This window comes from Beta vulgaris, chromosome 4 (assembly GCF_026745355.1).
Source record: "Beta vulgaris subsp. vulgaris cultivar EL10 chromosome 4, EL10.2, whole genome shotgun sequence".
Classification (NCBI taxonomy): Eukaryota; Viridiplantae; Streptophyta; class Magnoliopsida; order Caryophyllales; family Amaranthaceae; genus Beta; species Beta vulgaris.
The window spans coordinates 53411508-53425786 of NC_079205.1; the positions used below are offsets into that span (position 1 = coordinate 53411508).

The window sequence follows — 14279 nt, forward strand, 5'->3', positions numbered from 1 at the left end:
CAAGGCTACTTGAAGCACAACAAATACTAGCTGAAAAATAAAGAAGTTACTTTGAAGGACTGTAAAGAGTAACTGAAAAATAAACTAGTCTAACTGAAGCACAATCTATATAAGCTGAAATGCAAACAAGTCTAACTGAAGCACTATATAGACTATCTGAAACACAAAGAAGTCTAACTGAAGAACTATATAGACTACCTTAAAAATAATCTAGGCTATTGTTTCAGTTGATGGTGGTCTGCTTTTAGTTGATGTTGGTATTCTTTCAGTTGATCTTTGTATTTTTTCAGTTGATGCTTTTTTTTTTCAGTTAGTTTTATTGTTTGATTAAACTTTCTTTCTTTCAGATGTGATAAATCCTTGTCTAAGAAGAAAGCAAATCTGATTTATCACCAATCAAGTTTTCATTTTCAAGATCTAATCCCGATCAACAGAAAGACACATTTGATAGATCGTATGTTTTTTTCATTATTCTCCTTTTATATTATATGATTGTGTTTTTTTTTTATGTTTTAAAGTTATTTTTGTTCACTTTTGTTAGGAATTTCACTGAGCAAGAAATAAAGTCAATTAATCTACAAGTATTGTCAGACTATTCCCATTTAAATGAAGTGGTTAGTAATTTGAGTGATGAGCAAAAAAGAGACATTAGGGATATTGGGTTTGGGAGTCTCTTAGATATTAGGATAAAGAAGTTTTGTCCTAATCTGAATTTGGAGGTGTTGTTAAATTACAATGCATCTGGAATGATGTTTTCAACAAAGAATGGTAAACTGATTTTTAATAAGTTTACCATTAGTGATGTTTTGGGGTTACCTGTGTCAGATAGACAGTAGAGGTTATAGATGATCGCCTTTAGGAGGAAAGGTAGTCAGATAGAGGCTGGAAGTGCCAGGAAGGATTGGCATAGGTTTCTTGGTATTTCTGATCCCAAGAAGGTATATATTGGTAGAAAAAATTGGGATGATTTGTTTAAGAAATATGAATCCGGGGATGATTTCAAGAAGTTATTTGTTATCTTTTCGTTGTCCAAGCTTCTATGTCCTATAGCTGATTTAGGGCCTGTGCTGAAATGTGCCAAGAGTTTAGAAGATGTATCTGCAATTTCAAGTTATGACTGGTGTGGATATATATTGAGAAGTCTTTGTGCTGCTGTTTTGGACTGTCATCAGTCTATTATGATTAAGAAGATTGAGCTTGGACAGAAGAAAGTATCATTCAAGCTTCGGGATGCGTCAGCGCTTTGACTCTTGCTGTTATTCACAACTTCAAGTGTCGTAATCTGGATTATTCAAATGTCAGTAAGCCATTTATCAGTTATTGGCAGGATGAGAAGGATTTGACTGATGTTGTGAAGCAGTTTGAGATCAACATGGATTTTATTCTGCCGGTGAAGCGTGAAAAACAGAAGGTTGAGTTTAAAACTCCCAGTGTTAGTGTTGCTAGTAGGAAGTCTGGTTCTCCTATAATTAAGGTGGTTGAGGGTCCATCACCTTCAACTAGGCAGCTTATCATGGATCTTCCTCATAGTTTGATGACTGATGAAGAAATAGATGCTCTTGATGTTCCTGTGAGTTTCATTTATTTATGTTTTTATTTTTTTTACTCTTGAACTCTAAGTGAAGACTGTTGACCTCTAACTGAAATAATGTCAGTTCTAGCTGAAGAGCAAATAAGACTAACTTAAAAGTAAAGAAGTGTAACTTAGAAATAAAGAAGTCTAACTGAAACTATGTAACTGAAGAGTTAATAAGTCTAACTGAAAATTATATTAGTCTAACTGAAAATTAATAAGTCTTTGGAAGTAAATAAGTCTAGCTGAGAAGTAAATAAGTCTAACTGAAAATTAAAGAAGTCTAACTGAAGAGTACATAAGTCTAACTGAAAACTAAAAAAGTCTAACTGAAGAGTACATAAGTCTAACTGAAGAGTACATAAGTCTAACTGAAAAGTAAATAAGTCTAACTGAAAACTAAATAAGTCTATCTGGAAACTAAATTAGTGTAACTGAAAACTAAATAAGTTTATTTATATTTCATTTAAGTTTTCATTTGATAGTTTGATTCTTTCAGATGGTCCTTATTTTTCTGTTTATGTTGTTTCTGTGTCATCATCATATTGATTTGTTTGTTTATTCTATTTTGCTCTTTTAATTGAAGGAATATGTGAAGAACATGCACAAGTTGAAGAGGAATGCGCTTGCATTCTGTCAAGTGAATTTGGAGATTGCCCAGAATATTCGGGAGGAAGGCGAGAAGCTGTCTCAAGACAGTATTTCTCTGGATGATAGTGAAGTATTTAACCCAGATTTTCTGAGTCAAATTGACGACATATGCAAGCGTCATTTGGAAGCGAAAGACAGTGCAAACAAAGTTGATCCTACAATTTCACTATTGGTGAAGCGGCCTGTTGAATTGGAGTTTGGAAGAATTGAAAATGTTCCTGATTTGGATTCTGGTGTTCATGGAGTTGATTTGAAAGAAGGAAGTAAGTTCCTTTCATTATATTATTTTCATGTTGTAGTTTTGTAATCTGGTTGGAATAAAAATTTTAGACTCTAAGTGAAAGAAATGTTTAACTGAAGAAGTGAAATAGCTAACTTTGATACTCTAACTGAAAGAATAAAATGACCAACTGAAAACTTTGACAGTCTAACTGAAATAATATGAGCACCAGCTGAAAATGAGATGAATACTAAATGAATTTTTTCAATTCACTTAAGTTTTCATTTGATTGCTGGATTTTTTCAGTTTATGTGTATTTAGTTGTTTTTTTATGTTTTGAATGAAGATGATGAAAAAGAAGGAGAGGAGGATGAGAAGAAGATGAATGCTGATGATGATCAGCATAAAGAAGATGATGATGATGATGATGATGATGATGGTGATGATAAGGATCACCAGAATTATAATGAGACAAAGGATGATGATGCTGATGATAATGGTGATCCTGGTCTTCAAGGAGATGAAGACAAAGGAGGAGATAAGGATGCTGGTCTTCATGGAGATGAAGACAAAGGAGGAGATAATGGTGATCCTGGTCTTCAAGGAGATGAAGACAAAGTAGGAGATAAGGATGCTGGTCTTCATGGAGATGGAGAGGAAGGTGGAAGTAAGTTCTTCTTATTGTATTGTTTTAGTTTGCTTAAATGAAAAAGTTAAATAGCTAACTGAAAGAATAAAAAGACCAACTGAAAAGTTCACATTTTTTTTTATTGTTTTTGTTTTTGAATGAAGACAATGAGAAAGAACCGAAGGAAGATGATAATAAGAAGACTGGCAATGCTGATGATGATTGTGGTCTTCAAGGAGATAAAGAGGAAGGAGGAAATAAGGATTTGGATGCTGGGGTTCATACAGAAGGAGAGAAAGGAGGAAGTAAGTTTCTTTTATGTTATTCCTAATTGAAAGAATTCAAAGACCAACTGAAAAATGTGATGCTCTAAAGGAAATATTTTATAAATAGCAACTGAAATACTGTTTTAGTTTGTAACAATATGAAAACGAACTGAAAAATAAATAGGAAGTAAGCACTATAAAGATTACTTGAACAATAATTGATGAAGTATTATAAAGTGTAGCTGAAAATGATTGTAATAGTATCAAATAAAAGAATAATTATACTAAATGAAATAAATTCAGGACCAACTGAAAAGAAAATAAGTCTAACTGAAAACTAAATAAGTCTAACTGAAAAGTATATCAACTGAAAACTAAATTAGTCTAACTGAATCAGTCTAACTGAAGAGCAAATAAGTCTAACTGAAGAGTAAATACGTCTAACTGAAGAAGTAATAAGTCTAACTGAAAACTAAATAAGTCTAACTGAAAACTAAGTTAGTCTAACTGAAGAGTAAGTAAGTCTAACTGAAGAGAAAATAAGTCTAACTGAAGTGTAAATAAGCCTAACTGAAGAGTTAACAAGTCTAACTGAAAACTAAATTACTCTATCTGAACACTTAATAAGTCTAACTTAATCAGTGTAACTGAAGAGCAAATAAGTCTAATGGAAGATTAAATAAGTCTAACTGAAATATTATAAAGACTAGCTGAAAAAATAAACAAGTCTAACTGAAGGACTATAAAGACTACCTGAACAATAAACAAGTCAAACTGAAAGAATATTCAGACCAACTGAAAATTTTGATATACTAACAGAAATAGTCTTAATACCAACTGAATATCATATAAATATCAAATTGAACTTTTTATATTTTTTTTTTTTGTTTTTGTTTTTGAATTAAGATGTTGAAAAAGAACAACCAAAGGAAGCTGATAGGAAGAGGAGGAATGCTGATGATGATCAAGTCAAAGGGGCTAAGGATAAGGATAAGTGTAAAATTTCTACACACGTCCCTACTCGCACCGCTGCTGGTATTGATATTGTTGATCTTCGTACTCCAACTCCTCCTCCTCCTCCTCCTGTTGTTGAAGCAGTTGAGAATGTATATAGCAGAAAGTCTTGGAGAGTTGATTCTTCTGCTAAAAGGAAAAACATTGCTGATTTCGATGCCCCTTCATTCCAACTATTAACTCCTAGTCCTGTTGTTGAGGATCTTCCATACAGTGAAGAGAGTGGTGAGGGTGTTGGAAGTTCAATTCCAATCATCACTCCAGTAAATGTAAAATATCCTCGAGTAAGTATAGTTTTAGTTTCTGTTTTTTTATTTTTGTGTTTCAGTTAGTGTATGTTTCTTGTCATTTAGTATATCTTTTATTTCAGTTAGTGTATGTTTGTTTGTTGTCAGTTAGTATCAGTTTATGTTTGAGTTAGTGTAAGTTTCATGTCAGTTAGTGTTTCTTTTTTGTCAGTTAGTATTATGTTATGTTTCAGTTAGTGTATCATTCTTGTCAGTTAGTAATTGTTTAATTTTCATTTGGTTTATGTTTCTTGTCATTTAGTATCTGTTTTATTTTCAGTTAGTGTATGTTTATCTTTCAGTTAGTATATCTGTCATCCTTTTTTAATATTTTAATTGAATGCAGGGTGATGGCTCTTATTCTGATCAATCATCTACAAATCCTACAAACCTCAGAAACAATAAAGTCAGAAATCCCTTAACACCTGAATTATTGAAGGGGGGACTATGACCCTTCTTCAGAGAAAGTTGGGAAAGTTGTGAGAGTTAAGGAACCAGGTGATGATTATGACGATGAAGGTTTGGAGGACCTGATTGATAGGATTGCTGATCATGGAGTTGAATCATCATCTCACAAGGCTAAAAAAGAAGAGATGAGAATGAAGCTGGTGTTGTTTCATCTTCTACGCCTGGTTTGCATGCTGTTCCTGTCAACAACCATGGCATAATATTATGTCGAAGTTTGCAGCATTATAATAGATATTTGAGTGATCTGTCTCCTGACCAGAGGTTGCTGGTTGATTATCTATTTTACAATGAGTATGAAGATGTTGCATATATGTCATTGGATACAGATTCTGAGGAAGTGAAGATGAAAAATGACATTATGCAAAGTGAACTTACAAGTGATCTCATTGTGGATTTTGATAATCCTCATAGCAACTATGCGGTTCAGCTGTACAAATTCGACTTAATTAGCATGCCTCGTCAAGGTTGGCTGACAAGTGGAGTTATTGAGGATGCGTCTTCATGTTCAATAGGCAAGAAGAGGAATCACCTTCTGCAACAAGGAGATTTTGGTTTAATATTATGCCTTTTGTAAGTGTTGTTATTGCTTAGTTTTATATGTTTGTTTTCATTTGGTCATATTATTTTGTCAGTTGTCATCTTCTGTTTTTCAGTTTGTCATGTTATGTTTTTCAGTTGGTCATATTATGTTTTCAGTCTAATAAAAAGTAAATAAGTGTAACTGAAAACTTAATAAGTCTAGCTGAATAATAAATAAGTGTAACTGAAAAATAAAGAAGTCTAACTGAAAACTAAATGAGTCTAACTGAAAAGTAAATTACTCTAACTGAGAAGTAAATAAGTGTAACTGAAAGCTTAATGAGTCTAACTGAAAACTTAATGAGTCTAACTGAACACTTAATGAGTCTTACTGAAAACTTAATAAGTCTAACTGAAAACTAAATGAGTCTAACTGAAAAGTAAATTTGTCTAACTGAGAAGTAAATAAGTCTCACTGAAAACTTAATGAGTCTCACTGAGAACTTAATGAGTCTAACTGAAAACTTAATGAGTCTAACTGAAAACTAAATAAGTCTAACTGAAAAGTAAATAAATCTAACTGACATTTTAAAAAGTCTAACTGAAAACTAAACTTAATGTTTCAGTTTGTCATAATATCTATTTTCTTTTGTTGTAGAACTATATCAATTGGTTGTGTGCTGAGAAGGTAAAAAAGGTTCAGTTTGAGAGTGAGATTGCTGAAAATGAGATTATTTTGAAGAACCTGGAGGGCACTAGGCAGTATGATCAGAAGTTTAAGGAATGGGAAGAAAACAAGAAAAAGCTTATTACAAAAGATGATGATTTATTCTACAAGAAATGTAAGGAAGCTATTTCTTCATGGGTGAAATCATTTCCACGCAATGATATTCGAGAAGCTGAACTGGTTAGTTGTATTATTGTTAACTATTTTTTTATTTGTTCAGTTAGTGTAATTTTCTCTTTCAGTTAGTGTATGTTACTTGTCAGTTAGTCCTAGTTTATGTTTTCAGTTAGTGTATGTTTTTAGTTCAGCTAGTGTTTTTAGTATTTCATTTTGTTTTTTGTTCTCTGTCAGGTAGACTTATTGCTTTTGCATCTTATGTTTATCTTCCAGATTTTTGTTCCTGTTCACAAGGATGATCATTATACTGTCTTGGTGCTGAACAAGAAAGCAAAAAGGATTGAAAATATTGACAATCGTACAGACATGAAGGACATTGATAGATATAAGCATGAGGAATTTAACGGTCTTACATACTTTGTAAGTACCTTTTTATGAGCATTTGTATTTTTTTTTTGTTCCATTTTATTACTTGTTTTTTAATTGTGTTGTTTTTTTTTGATCTTCAAATGCAGTGTCGTGCTTTTGATTCTTTTATGAAAGAGACTATGAGATGTCGTGATTTTGATCGTCTCCACCATTGGCAAACATCAACTCTTTACTTCCCTTGGAGAAGCAAGGACAACAATTTTGATTGTGGTGTCTATGCAATCAAAACCATGGAGCTGTATGACGGTCAAAATACTAACCATGCTGCACTTGTTGACCTAAAAGGGTATGATTACTTTATTTTGCTTGTTACATTTCTGTTTTTGAAAGTTTTTTAATAGAAAAAGGTATGATAGCCAGTTAGTGAAGGACTTGAAAGACTAGCTGAAAAACAAAGATGTCTAACTGAAGCATTATAAAGACTAGCTGAGAAATAATGAAGTCTAACTGAAGCACTGTAAAGACTAGCTTAGAAATAAACAAGTCTAACTGAAACATAATAAATACTAGCTGAAAAACAATCAAGTCTAACTGAAACACAATCATTACTAGCTGAAAGCATTATAAGGACTACCTGAAAAACAATGAAGCACTATAAAGACTAGTTGAGTTGTTGTTTATTTTCAGTTAGTTTTATTTTGTAATTGTTACATTTTTGAACCTTTTTTAATAGTTTTGATTTTTTTATTTTTTAGGCAGCCACCAAAAACCTTGAGCGGTGTAGGCTTGCTCTTCGTCTTGTGGACCATCCTTTAAACAAACTGAGAGAGAAAGTGAAGCATGACTGTTATGTTTGGTCTGCAAAGAAACCTGAACTGATGGCAAGACAGAAGATAAGGAAGGATAAAGAGGCTGTTCTAGATAAATTAGCATTTAATCGATCAAAGAAGACGAATAGAAAAGAAGCACACATTTTACGGCGAAGGAGGGATCATGAGGCGAAAGTAGAAGATGTGTTGAATAATAATTTTGGAGACAAAGTGAAAATAGAGCAACTGTTGAAATTTCATTATTTAGGTGCCAAACTTTTTTTTATTATTATTATTATAATGTACAGTAGAAATAGAAACCATTGAATTTTGCAATGTACAGTACAAATAGCACAGAACTCATTTTACATTTTATATCTGTGTTCTTTAATGAATTGTACATTTACACTTACTTTGAATGGAATACATTTGTGTAAAAATGTAGTTGTTTGAAAATTAATTGGAAAAATACAAATACCAACTGAAAAATGAAAAATCTAACTCATAATAATAAGTGTATGACATATATTTGTAAATATAAATTTTAAGTCTAACTTATACACTGTAAATAGTAGCTGAAAAACAAACAAGTCTAACTGAAAAATAAACAAGTCTAACTGAAGCTCTATAAACACTAGCTGAAAAATAAAGAAGTCTAGCTGAAGCACAATTAATACTAGCTGAAAAATAAATAAGTCTGACTGAAGGAAATTTAACACTAGCTGAAAACTACACAAGTCTAACTGAAGCGTAATTAATAGAGGCTGAAAATCAAATAAGTCTAACTGAAGCAGAAATATACACAAGTCTAATTGAAGTACAATTAATACAAGCTGAAAAATAAATACGTCTAACTGAAGCATCATTAAGACTAGCTGAAAAAGACACAAGTCTAACTGAAGCAGTATAAAGATAAGCTGAGAAATAAATAAGTCTAACTGAAGCATATTAAACTAGCTGAAAAAACACAAGTCTAACTGAAACTGAATTAATATAAGCTTAAAAGTAAACACGTCTAAGTGAAGCACTAGAAAGACTAGCTGAAAAATAAACAAGTCTAACTGAAGGTCAATAAATACTAATATTACTGAATTTCGAGTAGCTTAGGAATAAACAAGTGTAAATTTCAATACAATTACTGAGTGGAATACAATTGAAAACTAATATTATTTGAACACTATTCAACTTGAGGTACATTTGGGGTTTTTGTTCCATATTCGTTCGGATGCCTTGTCTTCATTTTACGCTTCTCAAAATGTCCTTTTACTCTCTTGTTTCCCTTTGGTGGTCTTCCTTTTGTCTTTATCACTCAGGATTTTCAACTGTTTGTCTTCGTAGTTCTTCATCTTCGATTTCTTGTTGTTTTTGTTGATCAGTCTTGAAAACTTCTTTCACTGATTTGTATAATTCCTTCAACGACTTGTCACATAATGTTCTTGCATCCTCATTTGATTGACATATTGACACTAGGTTGTAGAAATTCTTGGTTATTGCATGTCTCCATGGTGTCCACAACTGTGCATTTTGGCTTTGGTCCTTGTCTGCTTTAATAAATGTTTCTTAGTCAATTAGTTCATTTGACTAACTAAAATTTTCAGATAGCTTATAAATTCTTTCAGGTGGTGTGTTAATTGTTTCAGTTAGTTAAGTGTTAAACCCCACACCCCCCAAAACCCCCCACTACTAATATTCCCCCTCCCACACACAAAGAAAACCCCCAATTAATGTTCTGGTAGTAACATTAATTTATCAGTTAGTTATAGTAATGTTTCAGCTGGAGCCTTTTTTTTTCAGTTCACTAATTAAATCTTTCAGGTGATCAGTTAATTGTTTCAGTTGGAGTCTTCAGTTTTTCAGTTAGTTGCTTTCATTTGTCAGTTAGTCATATTGATTTATTTCACTAACCTTGAACATTCTCCCATACTGCTGACTTTGCAAGTCTTGTCCATCTCTTAAGGATATATTGTTGTGGTATTTGAAATATGCTGAACATGTGCATGACCCTTATTATGTGAAAGCAAAGCATCCCCGTCTCTGTGAAGCATTGACATGAGCACACTAATTCTGTTGTCGCCTCATCGTATGCTACTGTATGTGAATTGCTGAAATCTTCTTCTGGTGAGACTTCAAACAACTTCAGCTGTGAGTTTTCTGTTGCAAATGCTCGTAAAAATGATGCCATTGCCCACTCATACTCTGTTTCAAAGTCATTATATAGTGCTAGTGTGTATACATCAGCTGCATGTTTCAGAAGCTTTGATTTGGATTTGACGGCTTTGGGACGTTCAGTTCTGTTCCGGAAGTTGTCACTAGTTTCATTGCTTCTCCATCTTTTCACTGTTTGCTCAAATATATGATAGAATTCAAACAGGTTTGTTGTTGCTTTTGCATTGAATGATATTGCCTTATTTGTGACTTCACTTCTTTGTGATGATAAGATTCCAGCTGAAAACATATCCCTGTTTAATGCGGTGCACCACTTGTGTCTCTGATCATATACTTGCTCGAACCATTCTTTTTTCTCGTGTCCATACAATTCCATCATTTTCGCCCACAATTCTTCAAAGCCTGATTCATTTTGACACCCCATCAAACAGTTCTTGAACATGTTCTTGAAGTCTTCATTGGTCTTGAGGGATCCGAAGTGGCTTACAAAGTTCTTCTCTATATGCCAAAGGCAAAGCCTATGTCTTGTATTTGGGAAAACCTGATTTAAGATAGTACATATTATGCTAGAAATCACTTTCATTTGAATGCTTGTGAATCTAATTTAAAAGGTAAAGAAATAATATGAAGACCAACTGAAAATTAAGAAGTCTAACTGAAAACAGTGTAAATGCTAACTGAAAATTTCATTAGACAAAAAGAAGTAATATGAAGCCCAAATGAAAACTAAATGAGTCTAACTGAAAACTAAATAAGTCTAACTGAAAAAAAAGTAAATTTGTCTAACTGAAAAGTAAATAAGTGTAACTGACAACTAAATAAGTCTAACTGAAAATTAACTAAGTCTACCTGAATAATCAAGACGTCTAACTGAAAAAGAAAGAAGTCTAACTGAAATAGTGGAAATAAATGAGTCTAACTGAAAACTCAATGAGTCTAACTGACAACTAAATGAGTCTAACTGACAACTAAATGAGTCTAACTTAAAACTCAATGAGTCTAACTGACAACTAAATTAGTCTAACTGAAAACTAAATAAGTCTAACTGAAAACTCAATGAGTCTAACTTAAAACTAAATACGTCTAACTGAAAACTCAATGAGTCTAACTGAAAAGTAAATTAGTCTAACTGAGAAGTAAATTAGTGTAACTAAAAAGTAAATAAGGCTATCTGAAAAATTAATGAGTCTAAATGAAAACTAAATAGTCTAACTGATTATAAATAAGTCTAACTGAATTATAAATAATTAACTCAAACTGAAGACTAAATAATTCTAACTGAAAACTAAATAATTCTAACTGAAAAATACCTTTTCAATTGCATTGCCCATTGCCTTATCTTGATCAGTGAAAATTGTCTTTGGCTCTTGTTGGCACATTGCTCTCTTGAATGTTTCTAGTAGCCATTCAAAGCTCTCTTCCTTTTCATTAGTTATGAAAGCACATGCAAACATTGTTGTTTTCCAATGGCAATTTATGCCAACAAATGGTGCACATATCAGTCCATATTTGTTTGTCCTATATGTTGTGTCAAATATCATAACATCTCCATATGCTTTGAAGTCCTCCAACATCATTGAATCTCGCCAAAAGTAGCTGACGATGTTGTTATGTTCCCCAAATTTCAGCCTGTAGAAGAATGCAGGATCATCATCCGCTCTTTGCTGAAGTAAGTCCAACACACTCTGCATATCCTTTCCTTCAACCAATCTTGTTCTGTACTGTGTGATATAGTTTAGATGGTCCCTTTTTGTGTGGCCCACTACTTCTTCTGATCCAGCCTCATGACACAAAAAGTTGTATGCATGCATTGGCTTTATGCCAGATTCAACCATTGTTTGTATTAGTTGTCCTTTTTGTTCAGTTATCTTCCTTTCTGATTTCAGATGATGTATTTCTTGTTGTATTACCAACTCATGGTTGTGCTGCAACTCATGAGCTACTACAACAAAGTCTTCACCAGGTTTTTCTTGCTTAAATCTGACCATGGCTTTGCATGCTGTTCTTGTTTCATTGACTACTCTTTCCTTTCTTTTGTTGGTTGGCTGCTCAACATCTGGTATCTGAACAGGTTTTTCTTGTTGTGTGTCTTTTTCTTTTGGTTCTGTTATTTTGTTTGTTGATTTTGAGCCTCCTTCCTTTGAGCAAACCAAGTAGAATTCGTATATTGAATTATCAATTCTCCTCCTCCTTAGAGTTTGTTTCCTAATACTAAATCCTAATGCTCTTGAGTGTGCTTGATACAAGTTGTAACCATCTTTGTGATCTGTAACATGTCTCCCTATTAAACTGCTACTGATATTTTCGTCATTGATGTACTTGAGATATTCATGTTCAGCTGTTGAGTTCATTGTCAAAAAATTAGGACACTAACTTAAAGAACAAAAGCACTAACTGAAAACTAAACAAGTGTAGCTGAGAATGATTGTAATAGTATCAAATGAAAGAATAATTATACTAAATGAAATAAATTAAGGACCAACTGAAAAGAAAATAAGTCTAACTGAAATAACTAACTAAGTCTAACTGAAACAAATAAGTCTAACTGAAAACTAATAAGTCTAACTGAAAGTTAAAAGTCTAACTGAAACTAAAAAGTCTAACTGAAACTAAATAGTCTAATGAAAGCTATAATAGTCTAACTGAAGAGCAAATAAGCTAACTGAAAGAAAATAAGCTAACTGAAGAGTTAATAAGTCTAACTGAAAACTAAATGTCTAACTGAAACTAAATAGTCTAACTGAATCAGTCTAACTGAAGAATCTAACTGAAAGTAAATAAGTCTAACTGAAGAGTTAATAAGTCTAACTGAAAACTAATAAGTCTAACTGAAAACTAAATTAGTCTAATGAATCAGCTAACTGAATCAGTCTAACTGAAATGTAAATAAGTCTAACTGAAGAGTTAATAAGTCTAACTGAAAACTAAGTTACTCTAACTGAACACTTAATAAGTCTAACTGAATCAGTCTAACTGAAGAGTAAATAAGTCTAACTGAAAACTAAATTACTCTAACTGAACACTTAATAAGTCTATCTGAATCAGTCTAACTGAAGAGTAAATAAGTCTAACGAAGAGTATATAAGTCTAACTGAAGCGTAAATAAGTTTAACTGAAGAGTTAATAAGTCCAACTGAAAACTAATTAAGTCTAACTGAAAACTATATTAACTGAAAACTAAAGTACTCTAACTGAACACTTAATAAGTCTAACTGAAAAAACTAATTAAGTCTAACTGAAAAAGAAGTTAATGAGTGAAAATAGACTTTTGTTGCAATGTAAAAGGTAATTTTATGCATACTAACTGATACAATCAAAATAAACTGAAAATGAGTAAATGCAATTGAAAATTAAATTTAGACATACACCTGTTCTTTGTCTTGTATTCCAGCTGATTCTTCATGTAATTTCTTTCTTTTTTTTTCTGATGTGATATCTGTGTTACGGTTTTCATTGTTTAGTTCAATTTGTAATGTGAGATCTCTTGAGTATTCTCATTGCCCAGATCAATTTGTAACGAACTTGCGATTTCTGAATTCGAATCTTCGGCTGACATTCTTGTTCAATTTGTAACGAACTAGATTTCAGTAGTGGAACTAGATTTGTAGTGAGAAAGTAGAAGTGTTGGATATGTTTTTGTTCTTGAACAATGGCGGATGAAGCGGATGTAGGGGATGAAAGTGTTTTTCTTGTTTTTTTTTGTTTTTATTTTTATTTTTTCGGTCTTTAATAAGTCGCGCGCGCGTTGCGTTGTTGCTCGTCCGATGAGAGTGTTGTGTCGGACGAGTCCGACACAATACGCTCTCTATATATAATGGTCATTAGCTTTCCAAGCTTGTAATGTAAGTTTAATTCTCGCTTACTTCTCGCTTTTTGCTTTATCTGATATTAATAAATGTGTGAGCTAATTATGCATAAAAGGAATTTCATACAAACACATATAGTGGCAGAACCTCTCACACAATTAATTTCCCTTGCAAAAGAGATTGCTAGCCGCAATTTGAAGCCATGGTTTTTCAACATTTAGGCCAATAATCGAGCTTTTGTGAAAGTTGACTTGTAACCCCGATGCAAGTTGGAATAAGATCAAGGTACTTTTGATATTTATGAGAAACTCAAGCTTCGGCGGGCAAAATAAGATAGTATCATCAGCATATTGTAAGTGGGAGATTTTCATGCCATTTTTTGCAAACTTCTAGCCCTTCCCATAGATTCAATGATATGACTTTTTTAATGAGAAGGCTGAGGGGTTCTACCACAATATCAAATTTCCTTGATTTCTAACTCCAACGTCATTCTCACCCTCTCTCCCTCCTTCTCACTTACTTTCTTTCCCTCACTCATATATTTTAGAATTGTAAGTGACTCTCACTACTTGTTTGTGGCACCATCAATTTTTTAAAAGTAACTCAAATGAAAAACTTCTAATGTTCTTTTTCTATCTCACCATTCCTTGTCTAGAAAT

The 14279-nt window shown here is 32.6% G+C and overlaps 3 protein-coding genes and 1 long non-coding RNA gene across 5 annotated transcripts; 3 read left to right on the forward strand and 1 right to left on the reverse strand.

Annotated features, from left to right (window-relative positions):
• The first annotated feature begins 375 nt into the window (after positions 1-375).
• Positions 376-779, forward strand: LOC130591287 (uncharacterized). Its single transcript, XR_008969102.1, has 2 exons — positions 376-454; positions 542-779. It is a non-coding gene; the product is annotated as an uncharacterized LOC130591287 (long non-coding RNA).
• Positions 780-1092: 313 nt separating this feature from the next.
• Positions 1093-3425, forward strand: LOC130591196 (uncharacterized). The gene is made up of 5 exons (XM_057394133.1): positions 1093-1120; positions 1206-1570; positions 2160-2487; positions 2791-3111; positions 3237-3425. Exons 1-5 carry the CDS (start codon positions 1093-1095, stop codon positions 3401-3403), a joined length of 1209 nt encoding a protein of 402 aa, XP_057250116.1. The 3' UTR covers positions 3404-3425.
• A 2177-nt stretch (positions 3426-5602) lies between these two features.
• LOC130591288 (uncharacterized) lies at positions 5603-7498 on the forward strand. Its single transcript, XM_057394361.1, has 4 exons — positions 5603-5677; positions 6285-6533; positions 6744-6890; positions 6986-7498. Exons 1-4 carry the CDS (start codon positions 5609-5611, stop codon positions 7235-7237), a joined length of 717 nt encoding a protein of 238 aa, XP_057250344.1. The 5' UTR covers positions 5603-5608; the 3' UTR covers positions 7238-7498.
• A 1222-nt stretch (positions 7499-8720) lies between these two features.
• LOC130591289 (protein FAR1-RELATED SEQUENCE 5-like) lies at positions 8721-12241 on the reverse strand. 2 transcript variants are annotated; one of them, XM_057394362.1, is made up of 3 exons: positions 11125-12241; positions 9554-10355; positions 8721-9192 (listed from the first exon to the last, which is right to left on the reverse strand). In XM_057394362.1, exons 1-3 carry the CDS (start codon positions 12163-12165, stop codon positions 8954-8956), a joined length of 2082 nt encoding a protein of 693 aa, XP_057250345.1. In that variant the 5' UTR covers positions 12166-12241; the 3' UTR covers positions 8721-8953. The 2 variants fall into 2 exon arrangements, with proteins under 2 accessions (XP_057250345.1, XP_057250346.1); XM_057394363.1 differs by having other exon boundaries at positions 8722-9189; positions 11125-12228.
• Positions 12242-14279: the final 2038 nt, after the last annotated feature.